The sequence below is a fragment of the Maniola hyperantus genome, chromosome 19 (genome assembly GCF_902806685.2).
Source record: "Maniola hyperantus chromosome 19, iAphHyp1.2, whole genome shotgun sequence".
Lineage (NCBI taxonomy): Eukaryota > Metazoa > Arthropoda > Insecta > Lepidoptera > Nymphalidae > Maniola > Maniola hyperantus.
Window position 1 is genome coordinate 11,295,606 of NC_048554.1, and position 20,427 is coordinate 11,316,032.

At 37.4% G+C, this 20,427-nt stretch overlaps 3 protein-coding genes across 4 annotated transcripts; 1 reads left to right on the forward strand and 2 right to left on the reverse strand.

The window, feature by feature from the left end:
* Scp1 (Sarcoplasmic calcium-binding protein 1) lies at positions 1-13,400 on the reverse strand. Of its 2 annotated transcripts, none has more exons than XM_069505184.1 (4): positions 13,206-13,400; positions 8,404-8,582; positions 6,879-7,112; positions 1-1,922 (listed from the first exon to the last, which is right to left on the reverse strand). In XM_069505184.1, exons 1-4 carry the CDS (start codon positions 13,255-13,257, stop codon positions 1,800-1,802), a joined length of 588 nt encoding a protein of 195 aa, XP_069361285.1. In that variant the 5' UTR covers positions 13,258-13,400; the 3' UTR covers positions 1-1,799. The 2 variants fall into 2 exon arrangements, with proteins under 2 accessions (XP_069361285.1, XP_034834606.1); XM_034978715.2 differs by having other exon boundaries at positions 8,416-8,582; positions 13,206-13,397.
* A 1,950-nt stretch (positions 13,401-15,350) lies between these two features.
* Positions 15,351-16,618, forward strand: bug (thioredoxin domain-containing protein bug). Its single transcript, XM_034978713.2, has 2 exons — positions 15,351-15,532; positions 15,755-16,618. The coding sequence occupies exons 1-2, from the start codon at positions 15,481-15,483 to the stop codon at positions 16,570-16,572; spliced, it is 870 nt and encodes a 289-aa protein (XP_034834604.1). The 5' UTR covers positions 15,351-15,480; the 3' UTR covers positions 16,573-16,618.
* LOC117991152 (glyoxylate reductase/hydroxypyruvate reductase-like) lies at positions 16,122-19,274 on the reverse strand. The gene is made up of 3 exons (XM_034978710.2): positions 18,769-19,274; positions 18,040-18,301; positions 16,122-17,712 (listed from the first exon to the last, which is right to left on the reverse strand). The coding sequence occupies exons 1-3, from the start codon at positions 18,918-18,920 to the stop codon at positions 17,071-17,073; spliced, it is 1,056 nt and encodes a 351-aa protein (XP_034834601.1). The 5' UTR covers positions 18,921-19,274; the 3' UTR covers positions 16,122-17,070.
* Positions 19,275-20,427: the final 1,153 nt, after the last annotated feature.

Sequence of the window (20,427 nt, forward strand, 5' to 3'; positions counted from 1 at the left end):
ATATTATACAGAACAGGAATACCATTACCAACAGTCCAGAAAACAAATCACATGTTTCATTTGAAAAATATAGAAAAGACAACACAAAAAAATATGAGTAAAATTAGGACGGACAATCTTAACGAATTACGTAGATATTTAATAATAATTAAAGATGTACGGTGTACTTATTACAATATAAAACACTTCCAACCATTGACTAGTTATTTTTAAATTATATCTAATGAAATATCACAGCGTTGAACGCATCTTTATTTAATAATCTATTTTTGAACGCCACATTCGTGTCGATGCGGCGAAATCGGTATTTTTAGCGGGACTTTCTATGATGTGTAAATTTATAAATAGCGAAATATCTACGATTTTCTAAATGTTATAGGTCAGATACCTACTAGGTACCTGCTCATCTTAATTACACAATAAAGTCTCTTTAAATTAATCAACGTACCTATGTAGCTAGATTAGGTAACCTACCTCATTTTTTCGCATAATATGCGTGGAAGAAGAGATTTTATGAAATTCAGATTTAATATTATCATTCTGAAATTCATAAAATCTTTTCAAAGAAATACCGTATATTTTATACATCATTTTACATTGAAATTGAAACAAGTTTACGGTACATATTGAGAGTATTCTTTTGATTATTTTCACCCGAATCTCTCTTTACTTAATTCTAATAAAAAAGACTGAAAACTTTTTAAATTTCATTTTCAACCAGGTATCCTGAATTAAAAATTGGGACTACTTATTTTGGGTTTACACGATAATATAGGGACAGATTAACACGATTCAATATTTTATTTTTAGTTAAGAATTTTTTCTTGCGTTCAGGCTTCAAGGAAAAAGTGCATATGCTTCTACTAGGCAAGAGCTCTAGTCTAGACACCATTGTTACTTTCCATCAGGCTCTGTGCCATCAGGCCTTGTCTTCAAGTGCAAGTCTATCACTAAACAAAAGTTTTCATTCATGGCAACCATGGGACATCATAATTCACAGCATAACAGTTTTTTTAAAATTTAATGGTGCGTTTACATTCAGAGCAGCCTGCAACTTTAAAAAAAAATACTAACACCAGTTCTTATTTTAAAATAAATTAATTAATAAAAATAAAGGTAGATAAATAATTTCAGTTCAACGAATTATGACTAGACTCGCACAGACCTAGGAAAAAGAAAGAGGATGAAACGTGATAAGTGAAGCCAGCAGGGCTCCAGCCTCCACATGATGCAATCAATGCTTTCAAAGATGAATGCTACTGAGAAGTTTACCCACAAATGGGTTTTACTTTTAACAGGAGTTTAAGTACCCAGTAGGTACATGATATAGGTATGTTGCATAGACCAGCCTATAATATGCACCGCCCACCTCGGTAGAGTTTTATCACACTATATAATGAAGCGTACCTACAAAATATTTCTATGGTTTGTCGTTCACACTTCACACGTATCACATTGATTGCATCAAAGTATGCTGTTTCAGCTATGTATGCTCAGCGGGTGGCGAAGCTGAAGTGGCAATGGACAGGGCACATAGTTCGAAAAACCGATAGACATTAGGGTCTCAAGGTGCTGGAATGGCGGCTCGCACCGGAAAGCGCAGCGTTGGAAGATCCCCCATTAGGTGGACGGAGGACATCAGGCAAGTCGTAGCGAGCCGGCGCATGACCGTGGCGTGTGGGAGTCCCTACAAGAGATCTATGTCCAGCAGTGGACGTCTATCGGTTGTTGATGATGATGCTATTTCATTTTTAGTTCTGGCCTTTCTATTTCCTTCAGTCAGCAGAGTGGTATATAGCTTATAACTCTAGAGGTCCGAACAGCAGTTTGGCGGGGCAGTCTTCGCTCTGGTCGCTCAGGAACTGCGCGAACAGCTCCTGGTACCGCGAGATCGTCATGCCGCCTTTTCTTCTGTCGTCGTCCTGTAATGTTAAAAACGAAAGTAAGTAAACTAGCGACCCGCCCCCCCCTCGCACGGGTAGCTTACTACAATTTTCGTAGGGATCTCTATTTTTTTTCAAATAAAATATACTTAGTATGATACTCAGGAATAATGTAGCTTTCGACTCGTGAAAGGATTTTCAAAATCAGTTTAATAGTTCCAGACTCCAGAGATCCTACAAACAATGAATTAATCGAATACCTACGACTTTAAAGTCGAATAGTCTATCTAGGTCTTTTAGGTCTAAGTACAAATTTTCTTAAGATGGAAATTCAATGTAAATTATCATGTCTAACATTTAAATAGGTATTTAGGTAAATAAACAAAAGCTATCTCAACGTGAAATTATGCAATACGATAATAAAAATTTAACGAGCACTAGTTGGTAGACTGCCAACGGCCGAGCTTCCCCCTCCTTGCCCACTAAACTGTGGGATATCTAGAAAATCATTTTACGTGACGATTGTCACACGCTACTACAATTATTATTTTGAAATGATCACAAAAAATCGGTCACAAATAACTTTGGTTGTTAGGGTTCCGTACACGAAGGGTACCAACAGGACCCTATATTACAAAGCTTCCGCTGTCCGTCCGTCCATCTACCTGTCTGCCAACTAACGGGCTGTCTCTCATGAACCGTAATAGTAGAGTAAACTAGAGTGAACTCTCGGTTTGATCCTGAATCGACAATATGTCAAATATAAGGCTATGTTGACATGAAATCAAAGAATAATAGGGCTACCGTGTGCAAGACCGTGACGTGCGGAAGTCCCTAAGAGAGACCTAAGTCCAGCTGTGGACGTCTATCGGTTGGTGATGACAATAGCGTCTGGTAATTTTCCTTACGTAGGAGGGCGTGTAATATCATAGTTTATTGGATACAAAAATGACGGTGATGTACTGACGTGTGGCGTTACAAGTCAGAAAGACAAACGTGGTGGTTTTGGAATTATTCCAGAAATTTTTGACTTTTGTTAATTAACGTCGTGACTCGTGTTAAAAGCATTTGGATGGTTTAAAATTCAGGGAACTTGTAATTCTCTTGGATGTATATATTTCAACCATGGGTTTTTATTAAATTAGTTGTGGTGAAAATGGTAGTAGGTACAAACTTCTGATTCGCTGACAGCAAAGAAATTACCTATTTATCAGAAATTAGATGGAGCTAGATATCCCGTTAAAACTCTTTGATTTTCCGGGATAAAACGTAGCCTATGTAGCCTTCCCCGGGATGTAAGCTGACTCTCTACCAAAGATCACTTTTGCACACCGAGCTGTCACACTTTCGCGTTTATATTATTAGTATGGATTCCGGCTAGCTTTAGCTTCATCGATAAAAACGCGGTTCTTAAATTGATGTTGATGATTGATTAGACACCTTCATAAAACGCCAATACAGAGCCAGAGCGTTGCCAGAAGCCCGAGTTCGATACCCGATAGCGAACGATTTAATGCCGATTGCATTTGCGACAGAGATGGATCGGCATTGACATGGATTGCTAAATATATTTGCCAAATGTTCTGGCGGGGTATTCCGAGAATCGCATAATATTACGAATACGTTGCTCTACGATCTTCTAATACCTATACAAAAAAATCAACCAAGTGCGAGTAGGATTCGCACACGAAGGGTTCCGTATCATCGTACAAGAACTTTTTATTTAATCTTCATCGCGGCTATTTTGAGGCACCGTTCCTGTAGGTACGGAGCCCTAAAAATGGCATGGGAGTAGTAGGTACGTGACAGGTCAAGGTAGCAGTCGGGGTGGGAACGTCCCGTACAGTCCCTGCGCTATACGCAGTGCGGGTGTGCCTACGCTACAGAGCGCGGCTCTCCTCTCAGAGTGAGAAGGGTTTTGGCCATAGTCTACTACGCTGGCCATGTAAGGATTGGTAGACTTCACACACCTTTGAGAACATTATGGAGAACTCTCAGGCATGCAGGTTTCCTCACGATGTTTTCCTTCACCGTTAAAGCAAGTGATATTTCTCGACTCTAGTATCATAAGGTCGGATGTGGATTTTTGCTACTTTTCAGGAGAGCCAAAACAAAAATGCTAGGGAAATCGGGTCATAATTTCTAAACTACTAGAGATACAATTTCAGTTGTTTTTGTAATATTTAACACTTAACTGTACCTATCATTAACCATTACTAGAAATACTTTATCATTAATAAATAAAATATAAACTCACAATTTCTTCAAAATGGACGATATGCGACTTTATGCTGGTAATATTCGTAACTGTGCTAAAAAATTGTGTGCATAAGTTGTAAACCGACTTTATGGCTGCAATTTTTACTATTATAAATTTGAAATAAAAGTCGGATCTATTACTTAATATTTCATAATACGTCTTAACTGATTATACATAAGTAATATTCGGACAAAAGATCACAGTAGTTATCTCACAAAAATCATTTAGGAGTTTTGTGAGATAGCAACAATGTACCTATCTGATTTTTCTGAAACTGATTAGTTAGATCTGAAACATAATAATTGCCATTCGCCCGATAGTCTGACCATTGCATCCGTGTAAACCTTGTGACTTCTGAATGAATGAAAATAACATTTACAAATTCACAAATAAAGCCCATTAATTAAAAACAACGGCCAAAAATTGGAAAAAAAATTTACAAAGTAATTAGAAACCTACAGTGGGCCAAACATTTTTTGTGGAATTGCATACATGACAGTTACATCAATATAGAAATCTAAAACATGCCAACATAGCCTGATTTTCCTTATAATGATTAGGTACGTAAAGTAAGAATGGAGGTCAGCAGGTACCTACTGCAAAAGTTGGTTATATTTTACAGTGGATAATGGTTTCTCATTATGTCGTATATTGGGCGAAAGCGGGGAAGAATTTTAAGTTTATATGTACCTATAACATACTAATGAAATACAAAAAAGTCTTCTTTAAAGTAGTTTTTATAAAATAATAACACCCAGCATTATTGCGTTAGTTGTAGCCAGGTAATATATTCCGAAATCTGAAAATCCCCGCCGTTCTTTTTTTTTTTGATATAACAAACGGTCCTGATATATCACCTTTGTAAAGGGATGTGGTCTTTAAAAATATGTTGTAGTGCCAAATCAAACTTATCAAAAAGTTTTGTTTCCTTCGCATGTTCTTGTAAACTGTGACCAATCGCTTAGTTTAGTAATCTGCATTGTTTTCAGCTGTTCCCTTTTTTTTCATTTGTGCATGGATTACATCTTACTCCACGTAGGTACATGTAGCATTTTAGCATAAAGCTTGTGATTTATCACCTTTTAGTGTGGTAATCCTTATAATAATCATAAGTAAGCCATAACGATTATCATGCTCCGAATATGACCGACACAATTATCAGACCACAAAGTCAATTCTTCAACAATTTCGAGAATACTTTGTTTCTTCTCTAGTAGATTAATGAAATAAGACAAGATACTGTTTTATTCCTTCCGCTTATGTTGTTGTCCTTATGTTTTCAGACCACATTAAAGTAGCAACACTGCTGGTAGCATCATGAATCGTTTTTAAGGTGCAGAAACTACGCAGGTATAAGGATTTACTGTTAGTCAAATCCGGCATTGCCACTTTTGTAATAAAAAAAATACTTTCTGCTTTCTTGAAAATTCCATTGCTTCTGTTTCGACTGTTCTTTTCAACAGATACTTTTTTAAACTGTTTCTTTCGTGTTTAAGTTAAGTTTTTTTATTTTTTTACTTTCACTTTTATTAGTTGTTTAATTAATAAATTAATTTATACTACATTTATATTTAAATTAACATAATCTAAAGCTTCCTATAATTAGGTATGTTTCGTTAGAATCACTATCATCACATATTGTAGGTGCCTTATAATTTCTGCTCTCGATTAATATCAAATTCGGTCGATTATAAGACGGGTAAAGAAGAAAAAAATTGATTAGGTACTCTAATTTTTTAAGGCTACCTTAAAAACTAGGGCAATAAATTTTTGAACTGATGATTTGAACTATGATTCATAAAAAACACCATAAATGCACGGTTTTTTGCTTAGTGGGGTATTATTATAATACATGTTTAGATTTCCATGGTGTGATTTTCGTGGTCCTAAAAGATTTTCTAGTCTACATTTTCAAAATGTCTTCAGCTTTATTCTGGCTCTTTACTTTTTTCCCGCAGTTTAGTCCAAAATTTTGGTGAAATAGGATGGATCTCTTACCTATTAATCACATCAACTTTAATGTAGTCACAAACAAAAAGCTTTATTTCAACTTACTTCCATGAATTTTATTGCAAAATTATTTATATTACGAGGCAAAAAGTCTTAAATGATTCACAGTCCAAATATTAATACAAAAAATTCGAAGCATAACATCTGTTGTGATTTTACCTAACAAAATTATTACATATTTTAGAAGCAGAAGTGCGTAACTGCAGTACCAGCTAGTATTACAAATAAACTTATTTCGTAGCATAATGGTCGAACTCAAAATACATCTATCATTTTTCTCCATTGCTTTGGTGCATACATACGCAAGTCAAAAAATATAATTATGGTTCTCCAAATTTTTAGAATGTGTTCAGATACGACATTATGCATGTATTTATCTTTGCAACGAAAAGAGATAGAAATACTGGTGTCACCTTGGCAGAAAGAGCCCGAAATGCTCAGTACCTTTATGTAAAAAAGTGAGTTTGGTCGGAAGTACACATCCGAGCTTATGATACTAGAGTCGAGATTTAATTAATCAAAACGCACATAACTCCGAAAAGTTAGAGGTGCGTGCCCGGGATCGAACTCCCGACCTCCGATTAGAAGGCGGACGTCCTAACCACTAGGCTATCACATCTTAAAGTAGGTATACCTAATAAATAATAATATTTATCAAATTCAAAAGTAGGAAAATACCCAATTTGAATGTTAAAATTTGGATAGGAAAGTCTGTTTATACTCACATTTAACAAAGAATTGAAAGCTTCATCTATAACCTTGATGTCATCTACCACCATCCTCTGCACGCAGTCGTATCTGAACTCTTCAACACCAATGATCCCGTCAGCATTAATATCGATCATCCGGAAGTTGGTCTCGATGAATGCCTTCAAAGCCTGCGGAAAGTCTTCGTACTTTCGCCCTATACAGCTGTTCTGTACCGCATTTTTAAACTCATCCACAGTTACAATGCCATCCTAAAAAAATAAACTGACCATAGACAAAGAATCTATTTTTTTAAAGCTTAAATTAAAAGCGACAAGCGTGCGCTGCAGCAGTGCGTGCTTGTTTTAATAAATTAAGCAACGAATAATAGATAATAATTGTTATTTGTAGTAATTAAGCAATTAATTCATTCCAAACTAATATTATAAATGCGAAAGTGTGTCTTTCTGTCTGTATGCTAGCTTTTCACAGCCCAACAGTTAAGCTGATTTTGATGAAATTTGGTACAAAGTTAGCTTTCATCCCTGGGAAGGGTATTACATTTTATCCCAGAAAAACAAAGAATTCTCATAGGATTTTTTAAAAACTTAAATCCACGCGGACGAAGTCGCAAGCATCATCTAGTTACCTACTTAGTTATTAATTTCTAAATTATAGACTCTAGAACTAGATTAATAAAATCTAAGTATTATATGCATGCAATATGTAAAGTGTTTCAGTTTTAATTCTTCTACCATCTATTAAATAACTAAATAAAGAAATAAGTTCCAAGACAGTATTATTTTTTACTAGATAGGTACTTTAAAAGTAGACATCAAAAGTTGATACACAAATTGTTGAAAGAAGAGCTAAGTACACATTTTATTCCTTCATTCCTAATTCCTATCTTAAATCCAAGTGTTGCGAACGTCATAAATTTATCGAGAAGGGTTTTTTGTTTCCGATGCCCAAGCGGATATTCTACATATAGCCTTGCTTCGTCCAGTCGTTTTACCGGTAGGTAATGGTTGAAAAAGTCCATTAGACTGATTGATGCCGAGATACCGGATATACGGCGGGCGAAAAGTTTATTATATAGGAGAATCTCTCTCTCCGTCTAGTGTTGGACTCCGGCGCATCAAAATATGAAAGTCAGGGAATAGGAAGTCCACCTTTGTTTGCGAGCAAGCGAGATATGAGGCAGGGAGACGCCCCGCACACCCGCACATCACCCGCACCGGGTTAGTGCGGGGGGCTGTGCGGATGTCCAGGGCGTTCCCTCCTCGGTTGCCATATCGATCTGTAGCTACTATAGGTAGGTACAAGTGCACTACAATAATAATATCTCCTTCGAAGTTGAGACTGACTGAAAATCGGTCAGTAGCACATTATTATCTCCATATCTTCACTGGGTTACGAAAACAGAAGAAAATTAGTTGCACAAATAAGTAGATAGAAAGATCTAGAAGAAATACCACACGCCTATACCATAGTGTACGCCACAATGCCACGTAAAGCCAAGCCTACACCGACAGCGAGTGTATAAGGTGTTGTGTAACCGACATAGTCTGGCACCTTGTCGAAGTCCGCCAGCTGCGCGATCTCCTCCCACAGGCTCAGCATGATGTGCTGGTACTTCTGCAGGCGACTCGCGCTGCAGTCGCCCTTTCCCTCTAGGACGCATGTGCGGAGCGCGAGGCAGTGGAAGTCGCGGGCGTCGAGGTAGCCGTTGTTGTCGATATCTGAAAATGGGAAATTGTAGTATGGTTAAGTATCATCATCATTATCAACCCATCACCGGCTCACTACAGAGCACGGGTCTCCTGACTCCTCTCAGCGTGAGAAGGGGTTTGGCCAGAGTCTACCACGCTGGCCATGTGCGGATTGGTAGACTTCACACACCTTTGACAACATTATGGAGAACTCTCGGGCATGCAGGTTTCCTCACGATGTTTTCTTTCATTTTTACCACCATTGTCCCATAGAGCTGCATTTATTATGCTGACTAATATCCCCCTTTCCCCTCCAACTAAGCTTAAAGCTTGTACTAGGAGTAGGTACGACGCAGTGGCGTGCACAGACTTTTAAGCCAGGGTAGGCATTAGTTAGGTACCTGTTTACTGGCAGGTCATAATGAAAAATATGCATTGAGCTATTACAACTGGGGTACGCAGTACATTTATGCTTCTATGACCTGCACACCACTGGTACGACAATAGTGCAACGGGTGGGGTTTGAACCAGCGACTTTTCGGATTTCAGTCCGCTCCTTTAACCGTTGAGCTATCGAGGCTCTAATCGGATACATTACAATCGCAATTGTTGTGATTGGCTGAATTAATACTGTATTCTTGTTGCAATAAGTGAGTAGCCGTAGTATACGGCCACAGAAGTGATTGCGATCGTCACACTGTAGCTGTCATTTTACCGCAATCGAGCCTTTGGTACAAACGATTAGATTTACTTCCTCAGAAAATGTTTTTTTAAGATGTTCCTATGTGTCTTAAAATTAGTCATTAACTTTTAATGTCAGTTCGTTTATGTTGGAGAATACGTGGAATCGTCAGTCAATCAGAATCAAGATATTTTGGCAGCAACTTTGTTTATATACTGGGAAACCTTATTGCCTGTAATTTCTCCATAACGTCTGTCTTCATTACGATCACTGAAATAAATCACATTGAGTAAATAAATAAATACGAAATCTACTGCTAAAGATACCTGACTTGGTATAGGTAAGTAAGTACCTAGTAATCTTACTTTAAAAGTTGTAAAAACAAATTTTTTGTTCATGAACACTTTTTAAGTATTTTTTTTTTGTATGACACGGTTTCACGGTTCACAAATTCACGGTTTTCACATTTTTCCCCTCATGTCTGCTATAAGACCTGCCTACCTGCCTGATTCTAGGTCAACGGTAGGTTTCTTGACAGACACGACAGACAGACGGACAGAGAGACCACGAAGTTATCCAATAAGGGTTCCTTTTTTCCTTTTGAGGTACGGAACCCTAAAAACAGGTAAATGTTGTAAACCGTCGGGGCTCGCCTGACAGAAGCGAAGCTTCTACTCATTTTTCAATGAAAGTAGGTATGAGTGACCGCGTGAGAGGAGGAAGTTAAGGCGCAGGCTGTCCTGCATGAAATAAATAAATTCATTTAATTTCAAGGTAATCGTCCCCGTTTTCTCTTGGTTTTCTCTTCACGCACGATGCTGTAGAAGCTTCGCTTCAAAAATAAAAAAATGGCTCATAGACACGGAAGTAATATCTACCTATGTTATTAATTATTTTGGCTCACAAATCACAGACATCTCAATAATTTAGTCGAATTAATTAAAAAGTACACCCATTATAAAATGTCGCAACGGTCAAATTAGTGATCTAGACTTGAGACTTGGCTAGCGTGAGTAAACAATGGGTAGACCTTTGCCAAAAGCTGGCCCTTTCGCAACCAAACTATTAACGTATTTCGAATTTTCTTATGTCTATTTGTCATGGCATCACTATGTTGATTATGTGGACCGTATGATATTGTAGTTGACATAGGAACTGGTTCAAGAATGATTTATTTTGGCTGGGGCGAATGTCCTCGGATTTAAGACGGTCGGACGGACGGTCACAAAGTAGACCGTAGATAGTGTCTAAGTAAATACTAAGAATAGCACAAGACAGACAGTGAAGGTAGGATCTTTGTACACCTTTCAAAATTACTAAGTATTTTTCTTCGTTCTCTTCGTTCTATAATCTTGGGATCTGGTTTTAATTTAATCAATTCTAAAAATTGCGATTGTAGTAGTGATTTCGAAATTTATAAACATATTGGCATTAGATTTTTGATTAGTTAACACTTGTCAGTTAACACCCGTCGCTAATTACAAACTAATCTCTTGGCTCGCAATAATTAATTCGTCGATACAAAATAGACATTATATAGGGTGATGAATTGATGATATTGATGATTACAAATGGTGGAGGTTATATTAATATATTTATTAAGTAACTACCGTCGAAGTGGGTTGTGCCTAATTTTAAACAAAGATCCCTAATAAAATTATGCAGTTGATCATATAAAACCTGCCAAGTGCAAGTCGGACTCGCACACGAAGGGTTCCGTACCAAATCTATAAAAACGGCAAAAAAAACCATGTCTGTTGAATGGGAGCCCCCTTAAATTTCTTTTTCTGTTTTTTTAGTATTTGTTGTTATAGCGGCAACTGTACCTAGGTAATGGTGGATTTAGGCGGCGCAAGATCTTGTGCGTGGAAGCTGTCCTTGTCCAGAAGTGAATATCTATCGATTGATGATGATGATCATACCTAATTAGGTCTACAAGTCTGATTCGAGCCTACGACCTCGCTGTGGTTCTACAATAGAAAAGTTTCATTTATTCTTTACCAGGAAGTCATAAACAGTTGACGATTTATTTTGATTTGTTCCAATGAAATGTTTATTAGCTATCGTAGTCAAGGTAGCGTCAATAGAATAGAAATACATTGAAAGTGGCACTGACGGGTGATTGATCACCTGCTCTGAGGAAGTGCTTCCCGGGAATGGTGCCCAATCGATTAATAAGTATAGTCCGCGACAGGTCGAGATGGCAATCGAGAAGGGAACTCCCCGCATACCCGCACAGCCCCGCGCTAACCCTGTGCGGGCGAGCGGTAACGTGCGGGTGTGTGGGGCGTCCCCTCGCCTCATACCCCGATTCCCATCTCGACCTGTCGCGTACTATAGGTATGATTTGAGTTTCTGGTCGCTACGTCTGTCTCTATGAGGGTAGGTGGTCTTTATGACCTCCCTGGTGCAGTGGTGAGTGCTCTGGTCTTATAAATAGGAGATCCCAGGATCGATTCCCGGCAGTGGCATTTTGGAAATTTATGATTTCTAAATTATCGCTGGTCTGGTAACTCTCCAGAAAAAATCCGTTGTCCCGTTGCCACGTGAGTGAAGGACAAACCAACTAAACAATCAAACAAACACACTGTCGTGATAGGTTATGTGATAATTAAGAAGCCTATTTGTTTCTTTAACTAACTTTAATTAATTAGGTACCTATACCTACTTAATCATGGATTTTTTTTTTAATTTATAGACTAGCGCTTGGCTGCAATCAGACCTGGGTGGCAAGTGATAATCCAATTAGCATCAAAACTTTTTACTATTCAAAAAGTATCGCTCAATTAACTGACTCATTGGTCGTGTACACTGCTCACGAAGATAGGATCATATTATTGTACTAGCTGCCCCGGCGAACTTTGTATCGCCTAACAGTCAATTCTAACTTTTATAATTTTTCTCTCCGTAAGAACCATCCTCGTACTTCAAGGAATATTTTAAAAAAAGAATTAGCGAAATCGATTCAGCGGTTCTCGAGATTTGCGATGACCAACACATTTGGCGATTCATTTTTATATTATAGGCTAGCTGATCCGCCGCGGCTTCGCTCGGGTGGAGTTTAGAAAATTGAGGGGGAGGTTGAATTAAATATTTCTCTCCAAATTAATAAGAACCATCCCCGTACTTCAAGGAATATTATAAAAAAAGAAGCACCTAGCGAAATCGGTTCAGCTGTCCTCGAGATTTGCGATCAGCAACACATTTTGCGATTCATTTTTATAATATGTAGATGAAGCATGTTTCTGTTACCTATTGTCAGATGTGGGTGTGTGATGTGTCATTTTCTACTATTGGAATGATAACATCGTTGCTGGATGATTTAACTCTGAAACTATGCTCTGAAATCTTAAGGAAAGTACCTATTAGTTATGAACTATAGAACTGTGAAATATGATTTTCATCATTCGAGTTTTCTTTTTTTATTTACCGACTGCCCAGATTTGGGTGTACGTTAGAATCATTTAGGCTACAATTTTATTGAAAAAATCAATATGGCGGCTGTATGCCGTTGTTATTAACCGACTTCCGAAAAGGAGGTGCTTCTTAATTCGGTTTGTTTTTTTAAATGTATATAAGTCCCGATTTCTCCGGGATTTTGAACCGTAATTTTTAGTTAGTTTTTGGCAAGGCAATCATGTTTTTTAATTTTAGATATTGTGACTGATTGCTGCTGTGACAGCCTATCAATCCGCACATGGCCAGCGTGGTAGACTATGGCCACAACCTTACTCACTCTGAGAGGAGACCCGTCCTCTGTAGTGAACCGGCGATGATCGTGATGATGATGAAGTAATTGCTATAGATTTCAAACGAAACGAAAGCTCAAGTGAAATGGAATTGATTTACTTACAGAAAACACTGTCCTTACCTACCCACCTAGTTATTTGGTTTGTATTAATTTGATGCATTTTAAAAACAAAGTTTAAATCGAAGATTTGAAACAATAAGGAAATAATTAATTTACTCACCGTAAAGGTATCGCACCACAAAAGCGACTCTATTATCCCATGTGTACGCCATAATTACTGCACCCTATTTCACTGTCCGTTACTTTGTTTTCAACTTTTCAGTCAACTCGCACGAGTAAACTTTCCGAATTACTAACCGGCCGAGTAGCGCGGTGCCCGACTGTGGATAGTCACCGACTGGCGCGCGCTATATTATGACTTGGTCAAGACAATACAGATGCGATGCGGCACGTCACGATTACCGATATATACGTCTACTGCCTAAATATATCTACGCTATAGTAATTCGTGAGTATAGGATTTGGTTTGAGCTTGGCAACGTATGATTGGGGTGACTATGACGCTAAATATAGTCCGGACAAAAAGACTCCTCACGCGCGATTTTAACTCTATGGGTCAATTGTCATGTCAAAAGTACGGTTCACCGCAGGTTAACCTTTAAAATATGGACTAAAATCGTAGTTTTGACATGAAATTTTACACATAAAATTAAAATGGCGAGGGAGTAGTTAAATTTTACGCGTTATACAGGATTCAGAGGCATTATATTGTAACTGTTCGACTTATTACACACGGTCGACCAGCTAGGTGATTCGCTAACTCAGTGTCTAACACAGAATGATAGCCACCGAGGTTGGTTGGTTCTACATTGCTGCTTCACTGGGTGGTAGTAAAATATTTTTTCGTAGAAAACCTTCAACGGATTAAAAAATGAGCTCTGTGGCTATCGTTCAGTGTTAGAGTTGTGAATGTGTGTGAAATGTAGAGTGAGTTAGAGAATCCCCCCACAGTTGCCCATCGACGGCGACCGTTAAAATCTGTAAATGGATATAAATGGAAGACGTCGTGCGTATGTGCATTGCGCACGCAGTAGCGGCGACGTACGCATGCACACGACTGTCTAGGCCCTAGGGCAAAAGGGCATTCCACACCTTATCGGTTCGTATCAGAAACGTTGAGTAAAAACATTTCGTATGAGAAGATTGGATGTTCGGCTTTGTAGAGTGTTGTCTCTGTCACTCATATCTATGTGACGTTTTGTCGGTCTCAACGACAGAGCCAACGCTCTTCGAAACCGTTATCTCTATCTAAAGATCGATGTACAATATTTCCTGCCGGGTACTCTACATCATCAGAGGCAACCATCTTTATAAAGGTCTAGCTGATGCCCACGACTTCGTACGCGTGGAATTAGGTTTTAAAAATCCCGTGGAAACTCTTTGATATGTCACTCTCCAGGTCTTAAACTTTACCCATGCAAAAAACACGTCGATCCGTTGCTCCGTTGCGACGTGATTGAATGACAAACCAACAAACAAACACACTTTCACATTTATTAGTGCCTTAGAATGATTTATTTCTAGCAAATCTTTTCAACAAACGATTGCTTAAGGGATAGGGATTCTTTATGACAGGTAGTATCATAAAGAATAATATTATAAATGTCCAGCCTAAAGAAGACAATCATGGTCATCCTGGAAGTGACACCGGCTAATCGGTAGCAGTGCAAGGTCGAGATCGACTGTAATTAATGTTATATCGACGCCCAATCGCCCACGACACGGTAATATTGCCCACGACATGTGTGACGCCTTCTATTATACTTACTTATCCGATAGTTTTTTGAAATTGAAAAAACAATATTTTAACGGATAGGTAGGGTAGGGTAGGTAGGTACATCAATTTACATTAAACCAAGAGTCTATTCCAATTTGATCGGGAAAATCCTATGAAAAACGATTTATTACCTATACCTATTTAAGTGGTTTTTGTTAGTCAGTCCCGTCCGCTATTGTTGCATCCTCTCTAGCTTTAGTTATAACTACGTAATTATTTATATTATCTTATAAATTAACAATTTTGACCATCAGTACCTACTACCTACCTATAAGCGTAGGTAACATGTTACCTATTCTGAATAAATAATTTGACTTTTTGGCTTTCTATTTTCTATTCACACCTCGTTTATTGTGTAAACTGTGTTTTGAATCAAGTTCAAAAGTTAGTTAACTATATTTAGTAATACGAATACTTTAATAAATTACATTAAACTAAAATGTAAGAGTCCATGTCCAACAAAAAAATAGATCGCAGTTCTATGGTTACACGACTGTCAGTGTCAACTGTCAACCATCAAAAATATTGTCTATGGTCCAGACTAAAAATCAAAAATGTTGTTTTCGAATTTCGCAAGTGGAATTCTGAATTTGTAATTAATTAATTATTTAATGTTAAAGACGAAACGATCTTTCTTGTTTAACTAAAAACTCGTAAAATGCGCTTCCACATCAGGAGCTATGCTTCGTTTCTAGTCATACTGCTTATATGTAAGTAAAAACATTGAAATTGTAAACACCTTGAGTCCGTCGTTTTCATAATAATTTACAATTTAAAATAGGGATTTTAATGTAAATTTCTGGCGTACCAATAAATTTAACGTTATTAAGTTGCTATTTAACTGACAATTTAAGTAATTAATTAACTTTGTAATAAGAACTGGTCATGCAAGATTATTTGAATCAATAAATAGTTCGTAATTCTTATTTCAGGCCTTCCTATAGCTTCACAGTTCGATATAGATGAAGAAGCAGACGCTTTAAAGGAAGACAATGACTTTTCTACCGTCGACGAATCTGAATCTCTTCTCTCCAACGTAGTCTCAGATGTGAACAAAACCCTAACTAATCTATACAATCAAGTTACATTCGCCAATGTCACTGTGGATACAAATAAAACTAATGCAAATGAAACAAGAAAACTAGTTAAATGTAAGGAAATAATTTATGAAACTGATACAGATCCGTCAGTTGAAATTGTTAATGGTACAGCTCTTGCGAAGTTGCTCCAAGTGAAACCGGACATTCAGAGCCGTGATGTTGAAGCTGATTGTGTACTTGTCCTATTTTTTGCAAGACCTTGCCCGTTCAGTGCTCACGCTGCACCACATTTTAATGCACTAGCCAGATCATACCCAAATATTAAAATGGTTGCACTGGATGCTCTGAAATATCATGGAATAAATGCGCAGTATGGGATAGTAGGTGTACCAACATTAAAAATGTTTCACAATGGAAGACCAGTCGGTAAATTCAATGGTACAGAGTACAATATCCATTTATTCAGCAAATTTGTTCATGTTATAACAGGACAGAATCCTCAAGTGTTACTAGTCACTTCAAAAGACTTTCAAGGACCAGTGTCGAGTGTTGTAGAAAAAGAAACAGATTATTTCCTCATTCTGTCGTGGCTGTTCATTGTAATCTGTTCAATTTATTACTTCATGGAATCAAAATGGTGGAAAATGATTGTGGAAATGATCCAGAACAATTGGAGGGAATCTGAGGCACAACATGAGCATAATGATTAAATGATAGCTTTATTTGAGATGTGTAAATATAATTTATTTCTGGAAACTATTTATTATTATTTATATGTCACAGCAACATCATAATATTTCACAACTTATCAACTAAATCACTAAATCTATTATCAAAATTGGTTTATCAAATTACTCATTTTTCATCACCATTTTAAGACACATCCAATGTTATTAATATACCTAATACCTATGTGTTGGAATAAACTTAAATCATAAAAGATGATGCCCGTGACTTTGCCCACATAGAATTGCGTTTTTTTTTGTTAAACACTTTAATTTTCTGGCATAAAGCTTATGTCCATCTCTAGAATGCAAGCTATCTCTGTACCAACTTTCATCAAAATCGGTAAAGCAGATGGGGTATGAAACACACACTCACATTTAATAATATTAGTATGGATAATTATATAATAAATTCTAAAATTATTTATATTAATCATTCCTTAATATTAAGTACAATATCAGAAAAATAAATAATCTTTAAAGTTAGAAATATTTTAATTCTGCTGGCATTTCTGTACCATTCAAAGCAGCAAGTATATTTGAGGCAGTTAGCTCGCTCATGGTATTCCTTGTACCGATTGTCGCACTGCCAATGTGAGGTAGAACAACACAATTCTTCAGCTTGAATAGTGGACTATCCAGAGGCAATGGTTCCGGAGTTGTCACATCCAAACCAGCACCCCAAATGATATTATTTTCAAGAGCATAAATCAAAGCATCTTGATCAACCAATGCACCACGACTTGTATTTACAAAGACAGCACTGCGTTTCATCTTCTCAAATGCACTTTTGTTAAACAACTCTTTTGTCTCTGGTACTAATGGAGCACAGACTATGACAAAGTCACTTTCTCTAAGCAATTCCTCAAAGTTAACTTTGATAGCTCCAACTTCTTTTGCCTCTACTCTTTCGCTGCGGCTGAAATAAAGTATTTTGGCAGTGTTAAAAGACTTGACGCGCCTCGCGACAGCCTGACCTATTCTTCCGAAGCCGACCATGCCAACAGTGGCGCCGTTAAGTCCTGGTCCTGTCATATATTGGGGGGCCCAGGAGACCCATCCACCGGTTTTAGCATCATGCTGCGCTTCTGGTAGTCTTCTTGATGTTGCAAGTAACAAGGCCATCTGAAAACATAAGTTATTTGCTTATTTTAAACCCATAGTTGACAGATTACATTGCAATTAATGTTAAATCTCATTATTATATTGAGGCTGATGTACATTACTTTTTTGTAAGTAATAAGTATTTTTCTGAAATTACATTTAGTACATTTTTTTCCAATATATAATTTAGTATATTTGATTGAGATATTTTCATATTCAAATGAAGATAGTTGTTACCTTCCACAGCTAATTTGAAAACAATTAATTTGAATTATTAATTTAGATTTTAGGTAGAAATAAGTTTAGGTTTTGATATTCAAATCTGGATTAAAATAATGTTATAGTTACCGTAAGTTCAGCTGTGGCATCAGTCAAAACATCAGGTGTATACCCAATTCTGATGCCCCTTTTTCTGCACTCTTTCAAGTCTATGTGATCATAGCCAACAGATATGGTGCCGATAACTTTTAGCTGAGATCCAGCAGCATCGAGCACTTCATGATCTATCTTCTCATTGAGAGAGCAGTATATCGCATCTACACCGGTGACACCTTTAAGAAATTCTTCTCTTGGGACTGGCGAGGCATCTTTCCATGTTTTGACTTCACATCTGGAATGTGAGATTATGATTTAAACTAGTTTATGCTCGTGACTACGTCCGCATGGACTACACAAATTTCAAACCCCTATTTCACCCCCTTAAGGGTTGAATTTTCAAAAAATCCTTAGCGGATGCCTATTATAAAGGAAAATGTAAATAAAATTGAATATATGAAACAGATTTATCTCTACAAATCTGCCTTGTTTTAACTCTGCACTGTCTTAAGTATGAGCAAAGTCAAAGTGTGCTCTATAGATCTAAGCCTTAAAGCTCTAGGAAGTTAGTTGGGCTACGTTTTATTTGATTAGCAAAAGCACATACTAGCTAGAGATTTTTGAAACAAACAAAAAAACAAGTTCAAACCAGGGTTTAAGAAAATCATAGCTAGGCTTAATCTATGTATTTGTTAGGGTTATAAAATAATTTTATTACTTAGTAAAATAATTGGTTACTTATATCAAATGATGTTAACTCACTGTTTTTTCAGCAATTCTATGCCACATTCTGGCATATCCGATCTTGTGACGTAAACTAGAAATCTTCCAGAGCTCATGTTTCTTGAAAAGTTGTTTACCAGACCTTTACGGACTAAACTAGCGACAGAAACGACGAGCGTTTTATAAATCATGAATTAGTACGATTTAGTGCGGTTTTCGAGCATAAAATTAATTTCCGGGTTCTAAAAGGTCACGGAGATCTCAAGGCAGATACTTCGGCGCTGCTTCGGAAACTTTATTCTCCTTTTCGCCCTTGAAAAACGATGGTTTCGCGACGTAGATAGCCAGATGTAGCGCCACTACGGTCGCCAATATCACTTTGCCTTTTGTAGATTTAATAAAAGATAGGCCTGACATAGTAGTACTTAGGGTTTATCTAATTACACGAAACCTAATTTACTATCATCATATGTGTTATAAAAAGGCATATTAGGATTATTAGGCAAAATAAAAACTAACCTTAACAATTAACAACACTGTTATCACAATTATGATAACAAATGTCAGAATGACATTGACGTAAACGTTTGACTGTAATTTTTAATCGTTGTTGCAGCTGTAAGTTCTAGGCTATTGCCAAGTTTACTGTACTCTATGGTGCACTGATAATTTGATTCGTTTGGACTTCGATGGAAGTACGCATAGATTAATATGTATGAAGTACGCGACAGGTTGAAATGGTAATCGGGGAGCGAACGCCCCGCACACCCACACCTAACCCGTGCGGGCGAGCGCGGGTGACGTATGACGGTTGTTAACTAGGTTTCTTCAAAATATTATTTGAAGAAACCTAGTTATAATTACGCTATGTAACGTCATAATAGCTACTCATACTTAATAAACAAAATATATTATATCAAGATGTCTCATCTCATCGCATTTATCAGAGAAACTGTAGAATGGTAACTAGGTATAGGTAGGTACCTACCTAATGATTATTAAGTATTAAAAACAAAGCTTACGATGAATTGAGAACCTCCTTCTTTTTTGAAGAAAAGAAGGAAAGAGAACTAATTGTTAATTATTAACAATTAGTTTAAGACACCCGTTGCGATTGGCTACAACCTCATCAACAGACAAATACTAAGTTGATTCGATTTCTCTCGGCCGCAGACTAGACGCTGAATTCCTTTGCCGAAACGTGTTAAATTAAAAAGTTACGTGCGTTTCATTCAGTATTAGGCATCTAGCACATGAAGATAATATGTACCAGCTAGCTACCTATTTTTTTGCATAAGTAAAAATCATCATCATAAATAATCGTCCACCGCTGGACATAGGTCTCTTGTAAGGACTTCCACACGCCACAGTCTTGCGCCGCCTGAATCCAGCGGCTCCCTGCGACTCGTCTGATGTCGTCCGTCCACCTAGTGCGGGGTCTTCCAACACTGCGTCTTCCGGTGCGAGGTAGCCATTTCAGCACCTTGGGACCCCAACGTCTATCGGTTTTACGAACTAACTATGTGCCTTGCCCATTGCCACTTCAGTTTCGCAACCCTTTGAGCTATTTCGGTTACTCTAGTTCTCCTACGAATCTCCTCATTTCTGATTTGATTACGTAGAGGAACTCCAAGCAAAGCTATCTCCATCGCCCGCCAAGTAAAAATATTTATGTAAAAATAGGGTAGTCGGACCAAT

Coding starts and splice junctions, on each gene's coding strand:
- Scp1 (XM_069505184.1), bottom strand. CDS start 13,257: ATGGCGTACACATGGGATAATAGAGTCGCTTTTGTGGTGCGATACCTT. Junction 7,113..8,403: donor TCGACAAGGTGCCAGACTAT/GTCGGTTACACA, acceptor TTATTTTTTTAG/GATGGCATTGTAACTGTGGA. Junction 1,923..6,878: donor CTTTCAATTCTTTGTTAAAT/GTGAGTATAAAC, acceptor TTAACATTACAG/GACGACGACAGAAGAAAAGG.
- LOC117991152 (XM_034978710.2), bottom strand. CDS start 18,920: ATGATTTATAAAACGCTCGTCGTTTCTGTCGCTAGTTTAGTCCGTAAA. Junction 18,302..18,768: donor ATAGAATTGCTGAAAAAACA/GTGAGTTAACAT, acceptor CTCACATTCCAG/ATGTGAAGTCAAAACATGGA. Junction 17,713..18,039: donor ATGCCACAGCTGAACTTACG/GTAACTATAACA, acceptor TTATGTTTTCAG/ATGGCCTTGTTACTTGCAAC.
- bug (XM_034978713.2), top strand. CDS start 15,481: ATGCGCTTCCACATCAGGAGCTATGCTTCGTTTCTAGTCATACTGCTT. Junction 15,533..15,754: donor TCTAGTCATACTGCTTATAT/GTAAGTAAAAAC, acceptor TTCTTATTTCAG/GCCTTCCTATAGCTTCACAG.